The 22,527-nt window shown below is 38.4% G+C and overlaps 1 protein-coding gene across 1 annotated transcript; it reads left to right on the top strand.

Moving 5' to 3' along the window:
* Positions 1-266: 266 nt before the first annotated feature.
* Ckap2 (cytoskeleton associated protein 2) lies at positions 267-19,202 on the top strand. Its single transcript, XM_090342314.1, has 9 exons — positions 267-413; positions 1,759-1,840; positions 5,050-5,128; positions 5,231-6,099; positions 6,557-6,758; positions 8,424-8,594; positions 12,282-12,351; positions 16,552-16,804; positions 17,612-19,202. The coding sequence occupies exons 1-9, from the start codon at positions 344-346 to the stop codon at positions 17,877-17,879; spliced, it is 2,064 nt and encodes a 687-aa protein (XP_090198440.1). The 5' UTR covers positions 267-343; the 3' UTR covers positions 17,880-19,202.
* Positions 19,203-22,527: the final 3,325 nt, after the last annotated feature.

Consider the following 22,527-nt stretch of genomic DNA (forward strand, 5'->3'; position numbering starts at 1 on the left):
CGGATTTACGAATGAAATCCGACCCTCTCTCCTCCTCCTCCCCCAGCCCCTCCTCCCGCGGACCCTCGCGCCGGTCCGGAGGCTCCTTCCCCGGAGTTTGAAAGCCGCAGACCCAGCCCCAACTGAACCCCGCGGGCTCCAGCCCCGCCCCGCCCAACTGCAGCGCAAGCTCCGCCCCCCGGCTCCCATTGGCGCATTCAATTCACGCCGGCACCAATGGGCGGCGGAGGCGGCGCTGTCAAAGGGCAGAGCTCGCGGCGTGTGCAGAGTGAGAGGGCGGCGGGACGTGGCGCGAGGAAGCGCTCCGGACCGAGGGCGACGCATCCGTGGACCCCAGGCTGCAATGACTACTCCGACGGTACCCCGGAATCTGCAGCTGCCCGCTACTCAGAGAGCCGAGTCTGCGTTCCGAGGTGACAGCCGCGGTGTCGGAAGCGGAGGGCGGGCGGGGTGAGGGGACGCGGCCCTCGGTCGGCCGTACCCCCGACACTTGTGAGACAGAGCGTGTGGGAACCACGCAGTCCGCGTGGTGGATGGCGAGCTCGGTGTCTGCGGTGGCGCCGCCGCGGAAGTGGTTCCACTGAGAGGGAATCGGTTTATTGAGGGCGTTTGCGTGGCTCCGGTGACCCGCCAGCCGCGTTGTGGGCCCGGGTCCGCGGGGGGGGGGGGGGGGGGGGCGGGACTGCGAGCGCCCAGACCCAGTGCGCCTGCGCGGAGCCGGGGTTCCCGAGTGAATTTCTGGCGGCGGGAAGGGCGGGGTGGGGCGGAGCAAGGGGGCGTTGCCTGATCGGACGTTTTCCGTGGGGAAAAAAAAAATGTTTGTCTTTTGACTTTTTGAAAACCTAAAACTAGATGGTTTGCAGAAATACTATGGTGGTTCTGTACCTGAGAAACAAAGATTCTCCCCTAACCCAATTAAGTCAGAACCAGGAGAATAGGATCTCATCTCTACCATTAACTTTTCTTAAAATCTTAGTTTCCCTTTAGTCATACGTTGAAGTGATGCTTTCCAGATTTGTTCACATGCAGGGGAGAATGTGATTCTGTGTTTGTGTCAGAACTGGTGCTTGAACACTAGGTCCCTTTCCCTCTCCCCTTCCTTTCCTCTCTTCCTCCCTCCTGCTTCCCTTCTTCCCTTTTCCCTCTCCCTCCCTTCCACCCCCCTCCCTACTTCCTTTACACTTGAGCCTGGCATCCAGGTCCGGCCTTTTGCTGATTAATTGGAAATAATAGTCTCATGGATTTGTTTGTCAGGGCAGGTTCCTAGCTAGGTTCTGAGAGTTGAGCCTCCTGAGTAGCTAGGGTTAACAGGTTGAGCCACCAGCTCTGAGAATATGATCATTATGTAATGAGTGGTTTCATGAACTTTTTATGGAATGGTTTCAGAAAGGCAATACTGAACTGGAAATTTTTCTTTCTTTCCTTTTCTTCTTCTTTTTTTTTTTTTTTTTGTGTGTGCCAGTCCTGGGGCTTGAATTCAGGGCCTGAGTGCTGTCCTTGGGCTTTCTCAAAGCTAGAGCTCTACCATTTGAACCACAGCACCATTTCCAGCTTTTTTCTATGTATGTGGTATTGAAGAATCAAACCAGGTTTTCGTGCATGCTAAGGCAAGCGCTCTACCAACTGGGCCAAACTCCCAGCCCCTCAACTGGAAAAATTTCTATAGAAAAAAAGAATAACTTTTAAAGTGAAATCATTTAGTCAGCAGTCATTTGATGTTTTGACTAATGTTGACTTATTGTTCTTTCCTTTTATTAGAGCAAAGAAGACAAAAGCTTGCAGAACATTTGTTAAGACGAAAGACAATGTTTTCATACAAACAGGAAAATAAAATATCCAGGTAAGGCCAAGTTTATTCCAGTTCAGGAAAATTGTATTTTAGCAGGGCACAGATGGTTCATGTGTGTAACGTTTTAGTTATGCAGAAGGCTGAGATGTGAGAATCAAGATTTGAAGCCAGCTCAGGCAGGAAAGTTGTGAGACTCCCAATTAATCAGCAAAAGGCTGGAATTAGAACTGTGGCTCAAGTGAGAGAGAGTGCCAGCCTTGAGCAAAAAAGCTGACACAGCACCTAGACCCTGTATTCAAGCCTAAGTACTGGCAAACACACACAACTAGAGCTGTCCAACAAAAACCTAAGGTATGCTACATCTGTAGTTGTCAAGTTTTTCTGTTACTGCATTTATGGAGTTTTTAAAAGATGAAAATAAATTTTGATAACATTTTATTTAATACAGTTATATTCCTGATGTTGGTGTGATGTGAAAAAGTATTAAGGGCTTAGATGTAGCTCAGTGGTAGCATGTTTGCCTAGCTTGAGAAAAGCTCTGGGTTTAATCTTCAGCAACACACACACACACTTAACATCTTTTTTTGGTGCAAAGCCTTCAAAATCTGGTATATCATATTTTCAGCATATCATTTTGGACTAGTTCTATGTGTTAGAAGCTACTGTATTGCCTGATGTATTAGATCATAATTTCTATGCTAATTTACACTCTTTTTTTTTTTTTTTTTTTTGCCAGTCCTCGGCTTGAGCTCAGGGCCTGAGCACTGTCCTTGGACTTTCTCAAGGTTAGAGCTCTACCACTTGAGCCTCAGCACCACTTCCGGCATTTTTGTATGTATGTGGTACCAAGGAATCAAACCCAGGTCTTCGTGCATGCTAGACAAGCACTTTAACCACTAGGCCAAACTCCTAATTTACACTCTTTTGGGAATCAATTTTGATACAATATGTGTGTATATGCCAAGGTCTAGTAGTATAAGCTATAGTATGCAAATCAGCCCTTTTTTTTTTTTTTTTTAAGAAACTTGGAAACCTTTTGTCTCAGTCTCCCTAGTGCTGGGATAATGTGTGCCATTATACCCTGCCAAAAGTCACTCTTTGTAGAATTTGGTAGGGCATTTGTTTTGGTTTGGATTGGGGAATTTTTTGTTGTTGTTGTTGTTAACTATGGATTGAACTAGGACCTCGTGTATGCCAACTACATACACATACCACAATTGACTTATACTTCCAGATCTTTAGCAGTTTTTACTCAGTGTATGAGGGGAGTTTTTATTTAGAGAACAGGTTGCCTCCCAGATCTTTTTTCTTTCTTTTTTTTTTTTTTTTTTTTTGCTAGTCCTGGGGCTTGAACTCAGGGCATAGGCACTGTCCCTGAGCTTCTTTTTTTTTTTTTGCCAGTTCTGGGCTTGAGCTCAGGGCCTGAGCACTGTCATTGGACTTCCTCAAGGCTAGAGCTCTACCACTTGAGCCTCAGCACCACTGCCAGCTTTTTTTTTCTATGTATGTGGTAGCGAGGAATCGAACCTGGGTCTTCATGCATGCTAGGCAAGCACTCTACCACTAGGCCAATCTCCCAGCCCTCCCTGAGCTTCTTATGCTCAAGGCTAGCACTCTACCATTTGAACCACAGTACCACTTCTGGCTATTTCTGTTTATGTGATACTGAGGAATTGAATCCAGGGCTATATGCATGCTAAGCAAGCACTCTACCACTAAGCCACATTCCCAGCCCTGTTTCAGCTTTCTATAGAAATACTTTTATATTATTTTGTTAATTATTTTGTTTAGTAGCTGGTTATGGGAAAAACATCACAAAAGTATAAGAAGCAGAAAGTAAAAAGGTTCCCTGAATCTGGATTTTGCCACTGGACACACATTCTTTCGGGTTCTTTTTCATCTAAGAGTGATCATTACTTGTTTAAAATGGACTACTAATTTAAAATGACCTACAGAATTATAACACTTCTGTACAACTCCTTAATAATAACAATAAAATTGCATTTAAAAAAAAAACCTTATGGTTGGTCAATGTTCCTATTTTCTCCATTTGTCTAGAACTTTGAAAAAGATAATGAATGCTTTAATAAATACTTTTCCAGGAAAAATATATGTAGTACAAGCTATGACAAAGTTCTGCCCTTTCTCCAGTCTTATTGAGCAAATAGAATGTGAAAGACAATGTAAATAAGATTAGATGGGGCTGGGAGTATAGCTTGGTGATAGAATGCTTGCCTAGCATGCACGAAGCCCTAGGTTTGATTCTTCGATACCACATACACAGAAAAAGTCAGCAATGGTGCTATGGCTCAAGTGGTAGAGCACTAGCCTTGTATTCCTTCAAAACATTTTAATAAATTAACAAACCAAACTATAGCAATTAAACCACATAATTTTTAGAACAATCAAATTCTGGTTGCTACCAATGAAAAGCTTTGCTAAAAGTAGCATATTTCATCAATTCTAATGTATAGTTTTTTTTCTTCACATTTTAACATAATCTCTGAATTTGGGATGCTGAGTTAGAAACAGCAGCTTGTCTGCCATCTTTTCTTCTCATAATTTTACACAAAATTATTGTAATCTCCTGTTAAAAGATTGTGATAGCTTACAGTATGCAGTCTGTAGCTGCACAAAGGAGTTCAGGATAACATATTCTATGGGAGGTGGTATTAAGACTTAAGAAAATACTTTTAATTTTCTTAGTCATCTTGTTTATACTACTATATCACACTAATTATTAAAGCTCTTAGGACAAATCTCAACTGAGGTCTTGCAATGCCTTGAGTTGATTCTTAGCACAATGTAGACCAACACACACAAATTTATAGGTTTGAAAATTGGATGCAGAAAGCTTCAAAGGGCAGAATGCTCCTAGGTCCCTCTTGCATCCCTGGATGGACCTGCAGTATGTATGCTCAGGCTCCATATGGAGTATGCTGCTTGCCTGAGTCCAAGAGGATTTTAAAGATGTGGCAGGTAAACTGAGGCCAGTGGGAACCTGAAGCAAGGACAGGAGGAAAGAGGGACAGAAAGCATGTCTAGGCTGGATTGAGGTTTAGGGAGGGCCCTTGGTAGCCCTGATTGCTGTGATAACATGAGCACTTCTCTTAAGTTCTAGAAGCTAACAAGGTAGAGAGTACTCAGAGTAGAGTGAAGCCAGGTGGAACAAAGGAAATTAGTTAATACACCCCCTCCTGCCTATCCTAAAAAGAAACTGCCTTAGTACAGGATCTGTTTATTTTTAATTGATTTTTTAGTTCTAAAGGTCAGAGAGTGATGACCCCTGAGGATAACATTCAAGAAGAGACAAAAGTTCTGAAACTTAAAGCAAAAATGGTAAGATATAGTACTCATAAATGGCCTTTTTCCCTCTTTCCCTTTCTTATATTCTGTCTGAAAGAGTTCTCAAATACTGATTTATCTAAATGACTCTCTTAGGATGACAAAGAAAATATCAAAAGAGTTACAGAGGACAGATATAACCTGATGGAAAAACATTCTGTTGCTTTAAAACCTCCTAATGAATTAACAAATCCACCTACAACAACTGAAACATCTAATTTTGGAGATGATGATCAGAAATTGTTACCAATTAAAGATAACCCCCTAGGTCAAACTATGACATTAAGCCAGGCATTTCACTGTAAAAACAATAGTAAAAAACAAGTGACTGCAGACAAACCAAAGCAAGAGGCTCACATGCCCAAGAAACCTGTGCTTGGATGTTATCGTGGGCAAATCGTTCAGTCTAAGATTAATTCATTTAGAAAACCTCTTCAAGTCCAAGATGAGAGTTCTGCCACAACAAAGAAACTTTCATCCACTTTCTCTAAAGCCACAAGGCCTGAACCTGTAAACACCAGCAGTATAAAAATGAAAAGTGATAAAGTCTCCACCAAGACTGCCACCATTCAATCTCTAACCACTAAATTTGTGAACACTACATCTCAGAATACACATTTTGTTCGGCCTCCTATTAGAAGTCTCCAAAGTAACACCCAGGACACCGTGAAACAAGGCATCAGCAGAATCTCTGCCAATGTTACAATTCGAAAAGGGCCACCTAAAAAAGAATCACTACAGTCAAAACCAGTTCTATCTTCTGTAAAAACAGGTTCTTTTCAGGACGTAAAAAGAAGTAAGGCACTATCAAGAAACACAGCATCGGAAAATGTAGTCAGACCTGATCCATCTTTAAATACCAAGCTAATACAAAAGTCAAAAGCCATTGATCAGCGCAGACATACTATAGCAAAGGCAACTGTTGAAAGATCAGCTCTACCCAAAGAAACTGCAGAAGAGAGGAAGTGAGTACATGAAACTTACTTCATTTTTTTTATCTTAATTTTTAATTACCATTTGTGGACCTGGCATGTATTTTCCTTGAATGAATTAGATTTGTTAATGAATTCTTTTCTGGCATATACAGTCACATATATATATATATATATATGTCATGTGTGTGTGTGTGTATGTATGTGTATGTATGTCCTGGGAGAATATGGCTTAAAATGACTATGCTTTATATAGTATGAAGGTTGCTTTTGGTGATCTAGGTAAACTGTTTAATAACAACTAGGAAACGTAACTTGTCCATTTAAAAATGCGTTCCTGGAGTCTATGCACATATCATTGTTAGGCATAAGATTTCTCTACCAGTTTAGAACTACTTATGAGATTCAGATTATGCTAAACCTTTTCAATTTCCCAGTTTTGATATCAATATCAAAGTAATTAACACTTATCTACTGCCTCTGACTATAGAGCTCGTCTGAGTGAGTGGAGAGCCAACAAAGGGAGAGTGCTGAAAAGGCCTCCTAACTCAATGACCCAGCTTGAGCCTGAAGGACAAAAGGAAAAACTAGTTGGTTCTTTTTGGACAACAATGGCAGAAGAAGATGAACAGAGATTATTTACTGAAAAAGTAAACAAAACAATTTCTGAATGCCTAAGCCTGATTAATAAGGTAGAGTTTTTATCTCATAATTGCACAGCCTTTTATGGTATACAATTATCTTAAACATTTTATCTTGTCAAATTATATTGTCATTGGTTTGGGCAATTAATGTCATTGATGTGTTGATTTAATAGTGCTATGTTACCAGCCTTAATTTGCTTTGCATTCATTTTCCATAAATGTATCAAAAGGTTAACGGGTTTTTTTCATTATAAATATTGTATTTCTCTAAGATATTATGTCTGGTAAATTGGAGTAATATTTCCTTTCCCTTCAGATATTTCTGTTTCTTGTATTTGTTAAACATATTTACAAGTTATTTTCTTTACTCAAATATTTTGCTAAAGTCTAGCAACAAGTTTTTATTAAAAATAATCATTCCTCCTAGCTACTCAGGAAGCTGAGCTCTTACAATTTAGGATTGAAGCCAGCCCAAGCAGTAAAGTCTGTGAGACTCTTACTTCGAGTTACACAGCAAAGAGCCAGAAGTGCAGGTGTAGCAGTGTGACTCAAGTGGTAGAGCATCAGCCTTGGATGAGAAAGCCAAGCCAGAGCACCAGTCTCAGATCTCAAGCCCCAGTACTGATATACAAAATTAAAAATTAGCTAGGTATTTGTGGCTTTAACCAGCTTATAATTCTAGCTACTTAGAAAGCTAACATCTGGAAGGTGGCTATTCAAAGCCAGCCCTGGAAGAAAAGTCTAGATTCCTCTAAAATAACCAGCAAAAAGCCAGTCTGAAGATGTACCTCAAGTGGTAGAGAGTCAGTTGAGAAATCAAGTTGTGTGTGCAAGGCCCTGAGTTCCACCTTTCAGTCCCCTTAACTGCAAAAAATAAAAATAAAAATTAGTCATTACTACATGAATTATTAGTACAGATTTAAGCCATCAAAAATATTCTCCAACAAAATTGCATTAATTTAAACCAAGATTATTCTTGCTCTTGATTTCATAACTGAATTTTGATATTTACACACTCTGGGAATATTATCAACTCCAGAATATTTTGTATTTTGTTTACTCTTTAATCTTATTTTGGATACACCCCAGTGTCTAAGGTCCATAGCAAGAGTGAATATAGAATATGATTTCAAATCTTACTCTAGTCTTTTTAAGCATCTTTTAATTTTTCATGCATTAGAGCATGAATGAAAGTTATAGGCAGGAAAGTTCTGATTCTATTCTTTTATCTAGTTAAACTTTTTTGTTTTGATAAAATGGAACTTGTCTACCTTGGTAGACAAGAGTTAAACTCAGTTTAACTCTAACATAAACCACAACAGATTCGTTTTAACATAATAGTAAAACCCAATGAAGACAGTTAAATGGGTGAGCTTTATAGGCTGTTCTCACTCATAGACATTTAGTAGGTACAAAAATTCTAAAGCATTAACAAATAGAATCATTATCGATACAAAGATAAATGTGGAAACTAAGATGTGTTCATCCTTATTAATGTATATCTCAACTAATATTTCATTTTTGCTGCCTCATTCTTATGTGTATGCTTCTTATTCATTGAGAATAAGTTTGAAGTCACAAGAGTTACAGTGAATGTTTTTATTAATAATTTCCTAATGACTTCCTATCTTTTGTCACTCATTGATACTGCTTTACAGCATCATTATTAATTGTTCATATTTAAAACATACTACAAACTTCTTGCTATTTTAGGGATACCCAAAAGAAGAAATAATGGTCACACTGAATGACCTGATTAAAAATATTCCAGATGCCAAAACACTTGTTAAATATTGGATATGTCTTGTACGGATTGAACCAATCACAAGTCCTATTGAAAATCTTATCTCAATCTATGAGAAGGCCATTTTGGCAGGAGCTCAGGTGAGACTGAAATTTATTGACCTTTATTTTTACAGTATAAACAACTCAGAATTAGTTTAGAACATATCACAGTATACCTTGACAATATTGTGGTTAGGTATTTGTTTAGGAGTAATGGATGTTAAGGGTGGTGAGGTACTTAGTGTACAGCTCAGTGGAAGAGCCTGAAGGCCCTAAGTTCAGTCTCAGCACCAAAAATAAAGGCCACAGAATTGCATTGTGTACATTGTATTTTAGTCTTCTCAAATTTTCACTTATTTACTAGAAATAATCAGACCTTATAAAACAAATGTAAATTTAATAAATTTTCTATGATAGCTATTTTAGTATGAAATGTCATCTTACTCACTGCCTTGCTGAGAAATTTACTGGGAGACTGAATTTAAAATGCTTTTCTTATTGAATATAAAGTAAATTGAATTATACTAACTTTCAAAATGTTATTAAGCCTTAATGACTTTGGGGAGAAGTAGGAATACTTGTACATATAATTTTATTTATACACTATATAAATTGGTCTTGCTCATACAAAAAGAAAAGAAGATGATAAACAATTGTATCTACTCCTAATGTCATCACGATGGTCAGATACCATTCCTTTTACCTCATTTATTCTGATGATGAACAAAGCTATGTATATAAAATACATCATCTCTTGAGAGTGTGTGTTTGAGATTTGGTTTTGTTGTATGGATAAATGGATAAATGTTACTAAAACATTGCCTTTAGAACAAATTGCTGAGAAATGCATTCTTGAAAATTGCTTACATAGGTAATTTTAATTACCCTTTTTTGGTCTTTCTTACGAAAAATCTATCAGAACCCGCACCTTTTACCTAGTTAAAAAAAAAAATCAAATATTAGTATGCACAAGGTCCTAGGTTTAATCCTCAGCATCTGGGGGTGGGGAGATTCAACAGGTAATGTCTGGATGATGACTGTGTTCGTTCCTGAAGTTTAAGGGGATTAAATAGCCTTTAGTTGGCAGGGAATGTTAGGGTCTTACTATATTAAGAACCACAGTACTTAAAGCACTTTATGGTAGCATAACAAGGATATACAACTGGAGCCAAGATTCAGAGAAAGCAATAAAGAAAAAGATGTGATACCAGAGCAGAAATTGGAAAGGAAGAATTAAAATTATCCAAGAAAATTGAAAGGAGAATGTGTTTTGGTATCTAAGAAAATCAAAAGCAAGACTTAAGTTCTAGAACTGAAATTATGAGTCAAAGCTTCTGTTTTATATAATATACTTGAATACTGTAGTAAGCACAGTAGCTCCAAGAAAATGTGATATCTAGAAAATAATATATATGTATATTTTTTGGGGGGGTGGAAGTCGGTTGTGGAACTTGACCACTGGGCCTGGGCACTCTCTCTGAGCTCTTCAGCTCAAGGCTACCTACCACCTTATCCCTGGAGCCAAAATGCCACTTTCGGTTTTCTGGTGGTTAATTGGAGATGAGAGTCTCATGGACTTTTGTGCTCAGGCCAGCTTTGAACCATGATCCTCAGATCTCAGTCTCCTGAGTAACTAGGATTACAGGTGTATTCACCAGTGCCTGGCTAAATAACAGATTTTTAAACAAATGAAATATATTAGGGTTACCAATCTTAAGTTATTCGGAGATTTTTTTTTTTTTTTTTTTTTTTTTTTTTGCCAGTCCTGGGCTTGAGCTCAGGGCCTGAGCACTGTCCTTGGACTTTCTCAAGGCTAGAGCTCTACCACTTGAGCCTCAGCACCACTTCCGGCTTTTTTTCTATATATGTGGTACCGAGGAATCAAACCAGGGTCTTTGTGCATGCTAGGCAAGCATTCTACCCTTAGGCCATACTCCCGGCCCCACATTCATAGATGTTTTTAATGATATGTGAAACAAGATTTCACCAGAACTTTAATGTGAGCGAAAAATGAGTTGCTGATGTTAATATAGCAGAATGTGATGGTGCATGCTTATAAGCCTAACTACTCAGGAGATAGAGAAGAAAGGAACGTCAAAATTAGAGATTAGGCCCGGTGGTGGCTTATGCCTGTAATCCTAGCTACACAGGAGGTTGAGATCTGAGGATCAAAATTCAAAGCCAGCCAGGGCACTAAAGTCTGTGAGGCTCTTATCTCCAGTTAACCACCAGGAAACCAGAAGTGGGGCTGTGGCTCAAGGGGCAGGACAGTGGCCTTGAGCTGAAGAGCTCAGGGACAGTGCCCAGGCCCAGAGTTCAGGTCCCATGACCAACAAAAAAAGAAAGAGAGAAACAGAGACAGAAGGAAGGAAGGAAGGAAAGAAAGAAGGAAGGAAGAAGGGAGGGAGGGAGGGAGGGAAGGAGGGAACGAAGCAAGGAAGGAAGGAAGGAAAGAAAGAAAGGAAGGAAAAGAAAGAAAATTAGAAGTCAGCTCAGGGAAAAGTTAGCAAAATCTCACTTCAAAAACAAGAGAGGTATGGGGGTACATGTCTGTAATCCCAACTATTTGGGCAGTATAAGTGGTCCAAGGCCCACCCAGGGAAAGGTATAAAACCTAATCTGAAAGCAAAAGTAAAGCAAAAAGTGTTGGGCATATGGCTCAAGTGATAGAGGGCCTAACTAGCAAATCTGGAACCCTCAGTTTAATTTCTTGTATCCTCCAAAATAGAATAATAGTTAATAGTGTTAATTTGCTAACAACTCATTATTTTTGTTCATATCAAGTAAGCAACAATAATCACCCAAGACTTAAAAATTGAGGGAGATTATTTTAAATATGAAATTTCTAGTATTTAAGTTTGTTTTTTATTCTTTAAGTTGGAAAAATAAACAAGTTTTCCAACTAGTAATACGTGCTCTGAGACACAGGTCAAAGGAATCACTGCTTTGAATCAAGTGTGATGGTACATGTCTATAATCCCAGCACTTAGGAAGCTGAGGCAAAAAGATTTCTACTAAGAGGCCAGCATGATCTACATTGCAAGAGCCTGTGTCAAAAAATAAAACCCAGTGTCTTATTTTAAAATACAAAGCTTTAGGGGCTGGGAGTTTGGCCTAGTGGTAGAGTGCCTGCCTAGCATGCACAAAGACTGGGATTCAATTCCTTGGTACCACCTACATAGAAAAAAGCTATGGCTCAAATGGTAGAACAGTAGCCTTGAGAAAGCCCAAGGGCAGGGGCAGTGCTTAGGCCCTGAGTACAAGCCCCAGGACTGAAAAAAAAAAAAATTAGGTAGATAGGTAGATAGATAGATAGATAGATAGATAGATAGATAGATAGATAGATAGATAGATAGATAGATAGTTTTAAGCCTATAGTGGCTTACGCCTGTAATCCTAACTACTCAGGAAGCTGAGATTTGGATGATCCCACCCTGAACAGAAAAAGATTACAAGACCACTCCCTCTTAACCAAAAAAAAAGGTGGTGGCATGTACCCAGCTACATGGGAAGCATAAGCGCATAAGCAGGAAGATTGAGAGCCAACAAGGCCAGTGGAAAAGTTTGGTCCTATTTAAAAAATAATAAAAGCAAAAAGGTCTATGAGCATGGTTTGTGATAGAGTGCTTACAAGCACAGGCTCTGAGTCCAAATCCTAATACTAGTGTAAAAAAAATAAAATTGTGTGTGTGAAACTATAATCAGTGGACTAATATTTTCTACTTGTATAACCTATTTCTAAGAATATAAAATATAAATCTACTTTCTTCATTAAAATACATTAAGCCTATTGAAGAGATGCGACATGAAATTGTAGATATCTTAACAAAGAAGAGTCAAGAGAAAGTTAATTTTGGTAAGTTTTATTTTACTTCTTTCAACTGAATTATGATTTTAGTAAACATTTGTTGAATTAGCTTTTCTTTCTTTTTTTTTTTTTTGGTGTCATTTGTGGGACTTGAACTCTGGGCTTGGGCACTGTCCTTGAGCTCTTCAGTTCAAGGTGACTGCCCTACCCCATGAGCCACAGTTTTGCTTCTGGTTTTCTAGAGATTAATTGGAGATAAGAGTGTCACAGACTTTTTAGTGTCTTGGTTGACTTTGAACCTTATAGCTAGGATTATAGGCATGAGCCACTGTGCCCAGCGAATTAGTTTTTCTTCTATCTACTTTAACTTTAAAAATATGAAGATTATGAGATGAACTGGATTTTTGTATTATGAAGATATTTTAGCTGGAGTCTATCCTTAAGTAATAAAGTGCTGACCTGCCAAGTACAAGGCCCTGAGTTTGATCCCCAGTACTGCCAAAAATAAATAAGAATGAATTTTTGTGTGTGTGTGGGGGGGGGGGCGGGACATGGGGCTTGAATTCTGGGCCTGGGCACTGCCCCTGAGCTCTTCAGCTAAAAGCTACTACCCTATCCCTTGAGCCACAGCCCCACTTCCCCTTTTCTGACAATTAATTGGAAATAAGAGTCTTAGGTCCTTTTGTGCCTTTTGTGCCTGGGCTGGCTTTGAACAGTGATCCTTAGATCTCAGCCTCCTGAGTAGCTAGGATTACAGGTGTGCCACTGCACCCGGCCAAGAATGAAGTTTTACTGAGGAAATAAGATCCAAATTTATTGACTATATAAAAAAGTTACCTTACTTCTTTGTGCCCTAAATATGGAGCAATTTAGCCACTGGTAATCCTAGCTACTTAGGTTGAGCTCTGAGAATCATGGCTCAAATCCAACCCCTGTCAGGAAAGTCTGTGAAACTCTTAGCTCCAATAAATTACTTGAAAAAATGCTGAGAGTAAATCTGTGCCTCAAGTGGGAGAGTGCTAGCCTTGAGCATAAGAAGCTTAGGAATAGCTCTCAGGTCAAACCCCAAGACCAGCACCAAGAAAAGAAGGGAGACAGTTTAGGGCAAGTAATATAACTCAATGGTAGAGCCTGTGCTTAGCATCTTAAAGGTCATGAGTTCAATCACCAGTGCTGTAAAACAAGAAAATAAAGTGAAGTAGTTTGATTAAGAATCTCAGAAGACTTTCACATATTGAATCCTGTACTAGAAAAGCACATTTAGAAATAGTCACACTGGGCCTAGTGGTAGTGTTTGCCCAACATACACGAAGACCTGGGTTAGATTCCTTGCTACCACATACATAGGGGGGAAAAAAAGCCAGAAGTGGTGTTGCCCAAGTGGTAGAGCTCTAGCCTTGAGAACTCAGGCCCTGAGTTCAAGCCTTGGTACTGGCAAAAAAAAAAAAAAAAAAAAAAATACACTTGTAATTCCTGCAGTTAACCCCTTGATCTTGAAAATGGGGATTGTCAGAACAGTTGTTGATGTATAAAATAGTTGTATACAGCAAGTATCATATATTGCAATTTCATTAAATTTTAGGTATTAATATTAATTAGTTTACTAGAAGAAGAAATCACTATATAGAATGCAATCTAATGTTTCTCCTTTGTTTAGAAAAATTAATCCAGTCTGTTTGCAATAACACTACCCATCCTTCAGTCAGCATATATTTGAGTGCATTACCTGAGAGTGTTTGATTATGTTCTAAAAATTAAGAGCCTGTGATTGTATATAGAGATTCCCTTTTGAATACTTGTTAAACACGTCATTTGAAATATGATGTAAAAATCAATGTTAATAAATTCTTTAATAAAAAAAATTGAGAGATTTAGGTCAAGGGTTAACCTGTAAATAAAGTCAGAAACCATACCAAAATTTTAGATTTTGATACGTAAGTTTTTTCTTAGCATTTAAGATTTTTTAAAAATAAGGTATAAATCGGGCCAGGAGTTTGGCCTAGCGGTAGAATGCTTCCTAGCATGCACAAAGACCTGGGTTCAATTCCTCTGTACCACATACATAGAAAAGGCCAGAAGTGGTATTGTAGCTCAAGTGGTAGAGCTCTAACCTTGAGAAAGCCCAAGGACAGTGCTCAGGCCCTGAGTTCAAGCCCCAGGACTGGCAAAAAAGAAAAGAAAAGAAAAAGGGATAAAGTACCTTTGGGGTAAATGCTAATGATATTAACATGCTGCTGTATTCCAAGAGAGAGTGCTTATAGTGGCAATTATGAAGCCTGTTAATCTGATCTAGGAGAAGATAGGAACTGTGATAATTAATGTAGGACTTGAAAAGTGGTGTAAAGAAAACCCAGGAAAGACTACTAGTACAAACAAAAGGAAGAAAAAGTTTGAAAACCCAATCTTGTCTCTGAATCTCTGAGAACAGTAAAATGTAATAAACTTCCATGAATAAATAGAACCTGATCCTTCTTTAGATTCCATTTCAGTGAGTGACAGGGTCAGTTGGTTTGGTCATCCAAAGCAAAATCCAGAGTGATATTTTTTCCTCCTTTAATTCTTTCTAGTCTGTTCTCCTCCAACCAATCAGATTTCGTCTAATTACCTAAGGATCTCTTAAAATCTATCTACTTCTCTCTATGCTTACTCTGATTACCATGGTCACAATAGTCTCTAGCTTTTATGTAGACTACAGTCTCCTCAGTTTCCTGCTTCCCTATGTGTTGCTTGTTTCCAATCCATTCTGTTTACTGCAACCAAAAGGCCAAATCACTGTTGTTTGAACCCCTGACTACAACTTCCTTTCTTGTCCTCCCTTTCCTCCACATTCTTTAATTCCTTTTAATTTTCCAGAAGGATTTATATTATCTTTACCTTCCGTACCCATTCTCTACTTTTTCTTATTTCATACTCACCTTGCAGACATCACTTCCTGAAACTTTCCCAGCTACTACTGGCCATTGTGCGCTTTCCCCTCACCCCACTCAACCTAGATTAATGCACCTGTGTTACGTTCCTTGTATTTTCCTGTGCAGTAGTTGATGAACTTGATTACTTGTTAATCTTCTAAACTGTAAACGCTGTACAAAGACAGTATCTAATGTATCTAACCATAGAAACCTTAGTCCTGATCTAATGCCTGATATACATCAGACATTTAGGTATTTGCTGAATTAATGGATTTATATTTCCTCATTTCCTTCTTCAACTTCTCCTCACTAGAAAGGCCATAACCGCATGTGTAACTAAAACATCTCTTAGGAAAAACTTGGAATGATTTTCCTAGTAATTAATTTCAAATTAATGAAATTTGCTGTCTTAAGAATTTAAAATTTAACATGTTTTATTTTCAACTTTGTCTTTTCTTACTGTTTGTCCCTTCTTATCATCTTTTTGTCCAAAGGAAGGGAGAAAGGTAAGGCAGTGGAAGGGAGTAGGGAGATAACAGAAAGAACAGGGGAAAGGAGGAAAGGTGAACTCCCTGGCATTCCCTACACACGCATGCCCATTCACACCCAGACATGCATTCACAAACCTAATGCTTTTTTTTTTTTTTGCCAGTCCTGGGGCTTGAACTCAGGACCTGGGCACTGTCCTTAGACACTTTTTGCTCAAGGTTAGCACCCTGCCACTTGAACCACAGCACCACTTTCAACTTTTACTGTGTATGTGCCGAGGAATTGAAACCGGGGCATTGTACAGGCGAGGCAAGCACTACCACTAGGCCAAACTTCTGGTCCTTATAATGCATTTTTACCAAACTTTTTATGTATGGAGTTCATTATAGTCCAATTCCCATCTATCTTTCTGAACTCTTCACCACCTCCTACTCCCATCTTGTTTCTTACCCTGTATTCTAACTATATTGGCTCATTACTATCTTAACAGATACATTTATTTCATATTTCATTACAAGATTATCTTCCTTGGGATTGGTGGATGCTCGTTTTTCAAGACCCAGTCTAGACGTCACAAAGCTTTTCCTAACCATTTCCCTGTTCCTTTTTATCTGCTCCAATAAGCCCTTTGTTTTTTACTTCATTTATATCATTGATTTTATTTTATATATTGTTTTCAATCATGTTTCATTCATAGACTCTATTCCAAGGACAAGGTTGGCTTAATTATTATATTTGTTAGGTAGTTGTTAGCAGTGTTTACTTGGGAAAAGTAATAGGTAACATAGATTTCGTTCTTTTATTTTGAAAATTTGACCAAAAGCTTAAATTTATAAATGTGTTTCTATAGAAGATACCAAGGAGACTCATGTAACCAATGAACAAATCCAAGAAATCTACATTGAAGATAAAGTTGTTGATCTAGAGTCAGAAAATCCAGAAGGAGAGAATAAGGATAATAGAGATGTGCTATGCAAAGATTATGAGAACGAGCAAGACCACCACACAAAAGATACAACTGATGATGTCAGAACCCCTGAAACAGAAACGGGAGCAAGTTGCTTAATTAAATATAATATATCTACAACACCATACTTGCAAAGGTAACGTGATTTGATTTGTTTTTATGCAGAACGATAATTTTTAATTGTTTTTCATCTATGGTAGGGAACAAATACAGGGCTTTAAGCTGGAACTTGCTTTAAAATATGATATTTTAAAGTGATTACAGTCATCCTTCACTATCTGTTCACTTCTTGTGGCTTCACTGTAATGTGGGCTTAAAAGAAATGTAAATAGTGATCCCCCATTTATGGTTGGAGCTGCATTCCAAAGACCTCCATGATAGGTGAAAATACACAAAGAACAATAAGTGAATCTTGATATAGCAAAGAACAACTATAATGCTGCTACTTCACCAATTTTTACCTGTTGTGGGGGACTTTGGAACTAACTCTGGCAATGGGTGAGGGATCACTGACCACAGCTTCAGGTTTTAACTATTAGTTTTTAATGTAAGAAAAATTTCACATAAATGGAATATCATTGAGCAGTTTTCCATATTAAATACTTCATTGGCTTTCCTTTTTGCTAAATATTGCCATTGTGAAAAAGAAAATTGTGCCATTCTACTTTAATCTCTACGTTATTAATTACTAACAGTTGGTTTTGGATCTGAGGAATTCGGGGATTCTACAGATACTCCAATGTACTATATGGTAGTTGTAACAACAAATCAAGAGGCAAGCATATGTTCTTTACTTCAAGGAATGTTCAGTATCTCTCCCTTTCTCTAAGACAGCCAGCCACAAGCCTACACCATACAAGTTCAGTATGATAAATAGTACAGAAGTACAAAGTAAATCTGTTATCATGCTTTTGAATTTAGAGAATCATTTTGTGTGTTTCAGTATAAAAAAGAAGATGCAACTTGATGAAACTAATTCTGCCTTTAAAGATCTAAAGTTTCTAACTCCAGTGAGACGTTCCAGACGCCTTCTAGAGAAGACTTCTAAATTGCCAGATATGTTAAAAGACCATTATCCTTGTGTGTCTTCTCTAGAACAGTTATCAGAGTTAGGGGGCGAAACTGATGCTTTTGTATGTCGTCCCAATACAGCACTGTTTCCTATGTTCTCTGAGACCACCGATACCACAGAGGAGATAAAGCTTCCGTGAAGAATAAGGGCTTTTCTTCTTCCTAGAGTGGGTTTTGTAGTTTGTATTTCCCTTTATTCTAAGTATACATAGCAGTGATTTCCTTTATTACTATTCATATTAACAAAGGGATAGAGGAGTTGCCTCTCTGGTGTTTCAAAGCTATTCCATGTTGTTAATCTCATCAGAGTGAGATTTTTTTTTCTTTAATATGGGTCTATTTTGTCAGCCTTTTGCTGTGTTCCTTCAGTATAATGTTAGCTTCACTTTATTAAATATAAGCCAGGTATTCACGACAAGATGTGTAGTTTTATGTTGTCATGTTTAAAAGCTTGATACACCTATCTAAATAAAATACCAATAACTTTATTTTACCTACCTTTATTATGGAAGTAAAAAATTGAGGCCTGGAATGACATTCAGTGGGGAGTGTCTGCCTAGCCAGCAAGCTCAGGCTCTGAGCTCTGAGCTCAGTCCCTAACACTACAAAAAAAACAAAACAACAACAACAACAAAATAAAAAATTGTAATCTATGCAACAACTTCTTTCAAACATTAAGACAAAAAGTTTAGCTTATTTTCCCACCAGACTCACATTACCTAGAGAGTTGTGCTCTGCTGCATCCTTTGAACTGCCTGTGGTTTCTCATTGTCACTTTGTATCTATGGCAGTGAGTGTGCATCTGTAATAGTGAGTAGACATCTAGCACTGAACACTCAATTATGAAAATATGTGTCTGACAGTGAATGTATCTGTGGGAGTGAGTGTGCATCTGTGATAATGAGTGTGCATCTGTGGCAGTGGGTGGACATCTGTAGCTTCTTGACCTTCACCTTTTCCTCAGAACTGAGGTCTCAGATCAGAATTAACTACCCCATTGCTAAGAGAAGGTGCCTCGTGTAAGAAAGCTAAAGTATCAAAGTCTATTCCATTCATTTTGAAACTTGACTACATTAAGGTCAATCCATTAACTTCATTTAAAGCTAAAAGAAACTATATTAGAATGGAGTTGTTTTAAGAAACAACTATTGTTTTCTTTATAATATAAAAATGTCACTGTTAAGTAAGGTCTGAGACATGATTATCAGTTTTCTTCTACCCACATGTAAATACCACCAGTAAAATTTGTTTTATAAGGCCCTGAACTAATATTACAATTGTACATATCTTCTAACAATCCTGTAGTTTCAAATAAGTAAATTATAGATGTTAGCAACCGTAATATGAGTCTATATTCATTTCATTTGTGTAATAACTTTATTTACTTTCTCCTGTGTTCTAGTGAATAAGATTTTATTCTTTTTAAACAGTGTATCCAATATATACATATACAATAAAAATATCTGTGCAATGATATTCCAATGTCCTTTTGTTTTGTTTTGTTTCTTGATTTTTTTGGGTACTGTGACTTGAACCCAGGGTGCTGGTGACTTGAGCCACTCAGCTATATTCTCAGGTACAATGACATTGATTTCAATAATTTATTTTATGAGAGCTGGGAATGTGCCTCAGTGGTATGCCATTTGTTTTGTGTACAAAAGGCCCTGGGTTTGATCCTCATCACCACAAAAATATTTTATGAAATACCATTTAATTAAAGTGGATGAATTTGAACTTTGCCTTTGAAATACATTGTAAGACTTAAATCTTTCTTTCTTTTTTTATTTTTTGTGGTGTGGGGCAGTTGAAGGGCTTCATGCAAAGCCTGTGCTCTTCCACTGAGTGCACTGTCATTCCTCACTTATAAAAGTTCAGAGCATGCAGCTAGATGAATGGCTTCCAACCACAAGCAATTCATGCTACTCCACTTCTGCTCTGGACAGTCAGGAGACACTTTTGGTAGTCAAGACTGGGGGTAGTTGATACCATTGGCATCTAGTGGAGAGAGACGAGAGATACTACAAAACATCCTATGATACCCAGGACACACACACACACACACACACACAGGCATACTGTAACAATGCTGAGGCTGAGAAACCTTGACAGGAAACATTATTGTCTGTTCTCTCTATTAATGCTATTTAATGATTTCTCTGTCACCTCCCTCAGCCCAATGAACTTTGCCTCCTGTTTCAGCAACTGATTTTTAGGCCACAGCAAGGACTTTGATAAAACCAAGAACTGTCTCTTTCAGAAAACTTACAACTATTTTAGACCCGTGGTTCCTCAAATGCTCATTCCCCATTGTAATCTAGATCGGCACCAGGAGTAGACTGCCAACTACCTAGGTAATTTCAAATATTCCAGCAGCTATGGTTTGAAAATTAAAAGTACAGATACCATTTTTATAGTATATCATGTTTAGCCCAATATACCCAAAATACTTAGCAGAAAATAGTTTAGGAAGTATTAGAGATATTTTACATTTTTGTGTGCATGTTAAGTCTCTGAAATCCTGAGTATTTTACACTTAACAGTGCATTTTCATTCATACTAGTCACCTTTGAAAAGGACTGGGGTGTGGTTTGGTGCACGGAGTGCTTGCCTTGCATGTGTGTTCCAAGCCCCATACACCTAACCCCATGTTCTACTTTCAGAACCACAAATAGTGCTTAATAAGCCTGATACGGTGGCAGGGGCCTATAACTCCAGCTACTGAGGCAGAGGATCAGGAGTCAAGGGCTGCATAGACAAGATAGACAACACTTCAAAAACAAAACCAGTTAATAATCACCCATACCAAGTGGCTACATAGATAGTGTGGATCCATCCTGGAGAGAAAACTCAAGATAGAAAACTTCAACCATCTTTCAATCAACACATTCAACGGTCTTGTCTTGGTGTACTTGTCTTGCTTGGCTAATACTTGGAATTTTCAAATCTCTCACCACTAGACCTGATGACACAACTATGAGTTGGTATTACCTGGTCTGCTCAATAAGCACAGTCCTCATGCGCTTTTGTCCATCTTTCTCTCCAGCCTCTTTAGTTTTGGGTGGCCTTAGGGACATAAACTTGGGCCTGCAGGACTCATTGCAACAACTGAACAAGTCTTCCAGCTCCCATCTCCCTATTTTAAGTTAGCTTGTTTCCCCATAAGAGGAACTGGCACGTATGGGTGAAGAAACAGTTTGTTTTGGCTAATCAGAGTTTCTTGTCGCTTGGGGAAGCCTATTCAAGTAGGCTTACATATATGCTCGGTGGTATAGATTTCAAAATTTAAAAGTGAAGCATGTAAATGAGGAAATGGATGATACCAGTTGTAAAGAATTTAGATTGGTCAGGTATAGGTGATAGGTGCATACTTAGCACCTTAGTATACTTAGACTACTTAGCATATTTAGAATGCTTAGGCATTCTAGCACTTGGAAGCTAGAGCTGGAGAATTGTGAGTTCAAGGATAAGCCTGTGCTATAGAATGAGACACTGTCTCAAAAATAGATTGGTGGAGATAAAGTGACAAATTGTCTTTTAAGAAAGGAATTACATAATTTGAAGAATATACTAAAGCAGTTCACAATGGAAGGGAAAAAATTTCTTGAGAAAAGATTAGCTTCAAGAAGACCCTAGTGACTGGCTACCAATAGGATTGAAATAGTAACTAGTGTCTCAAAATGGCCTGTGGGGTTTTTATACTCTGTGAAAGGAATGTCCATCAGCATGGAGTCAAAAACTCTTAGGCAAGCAGTTATAATTGAAACCTGGCAAAAGTTATGTCCTTTCAACCAATATTTTGGGAGCATCTCAGTCTGCTTTGTCTTCTTTCTTATACAAATTATAATACCAGTTGTGATTATCTATCTCTAGCTCCTTTAAGACACTTCTTGCTATATAACCGAGGCTTGCCTCAAATTGGAGATCCTTCTGTCTCAACCTTTGCTGTGTAAGGGAACAAATGCATAGGTTTCAGGGAGTATCCATCTCAAGGGATAGGAGAGTGGACATGAATTCTGCCTTCTACATTTGCCCAGGTTAGCAAGTACTAGACGAGATGTCTCCATGAAATATCTATACCTGGGATGCTTAAACGAGACACAAGTACTGGGGGCCCCTTTGCCTCAATATTAGCATTGTCAGCCGTGTAAGAACAGCTGCTTTAGCTATTAGATCCAAACAGTAGTACAAGAGTGATGACTCAATATTTGCGTATCCAATGCTGTGGACATGGTATTGGAAATATAAACATAACCACATAGACATAAAAATTTACGACTCTATAGACATAATGATTTATTACATAGATTAATATGTGTCTATGACATAAAAACCCTCAGTTTAATTTTTTTTTTTTTTTTTGCCAGTCCTGGGCTTGAGCTCAGGGCTTGAGCACTGTCCTTGGACTTTCTCAAGGCCAGAGCTCTACCACTTGAGCCTCGGCACCATTTTCGGCTTTTATCTATGTACTTGGTACCGAGGAATTGAACCGTCCTCTTGTGCATGCTAGGCAAGCACTCTACCACTAGGCCAAACTCCCCGCCCTCCATTTAATTTTAATGATGTTCTAAAATCTAAGTGCCAGTGATTGTATATAGAGATTCCCTTCTTGAATACTTATTTGTTAAACATGTCATTCGAAATGATGTAAAAATCAATGTTAATAAATTCTTTAATAAATAACAACAACAACAACAACAACAACAACAAACACTGCCCTTCCTAGGCCCGGCCACTCTGAATAACACAGCCTCCCGCCCCAGCCTGGCAGCTTCCTTAAGCCGACAACCA

The sequence above is a fragment of the Megascapheus bottae genome, chromosome 11 (genome assembly GCF_031878675.1).
Source record: "Megascapheus bottae isolate mThoBot1 chromosome 11, mThoBot2.hap1, whole genome shotgun sequence".
Lineage (NCBI taxonomy): Eukaryota > Metazoa > Chordata > Mammalia > Rodentia > Geomyidae > Megascapheus > Megascapheus bottae.

What these genes read in the sequence shown, in the direction of transcription:
- Ckap2 (XM_090342314.1), top strand. Translation starts at nt 344, where the DNA reads ATGACTACTCCGACGGTACCCCGGAATCTGCAGCTGCCCGCTACTCAG. An exon ending in GAAACTGCAGAAGAGAGGAA is followed by an intron (nt 6,100 to 6,556) that starts GTGAGTACATGA and finishes CTCTGACTATAG; the next exon opens with AGCTCGTCTGAGTGAGTGGA. An exon ending in CCATTTTGGCAGGAGCTCAG is followed by an intron (nt 8,595 to 12,281) that starts GTGAGACTGAAA and finishes AAATACATTAAG; the next exon opens with CCTATTGAAGAGATGCGACA.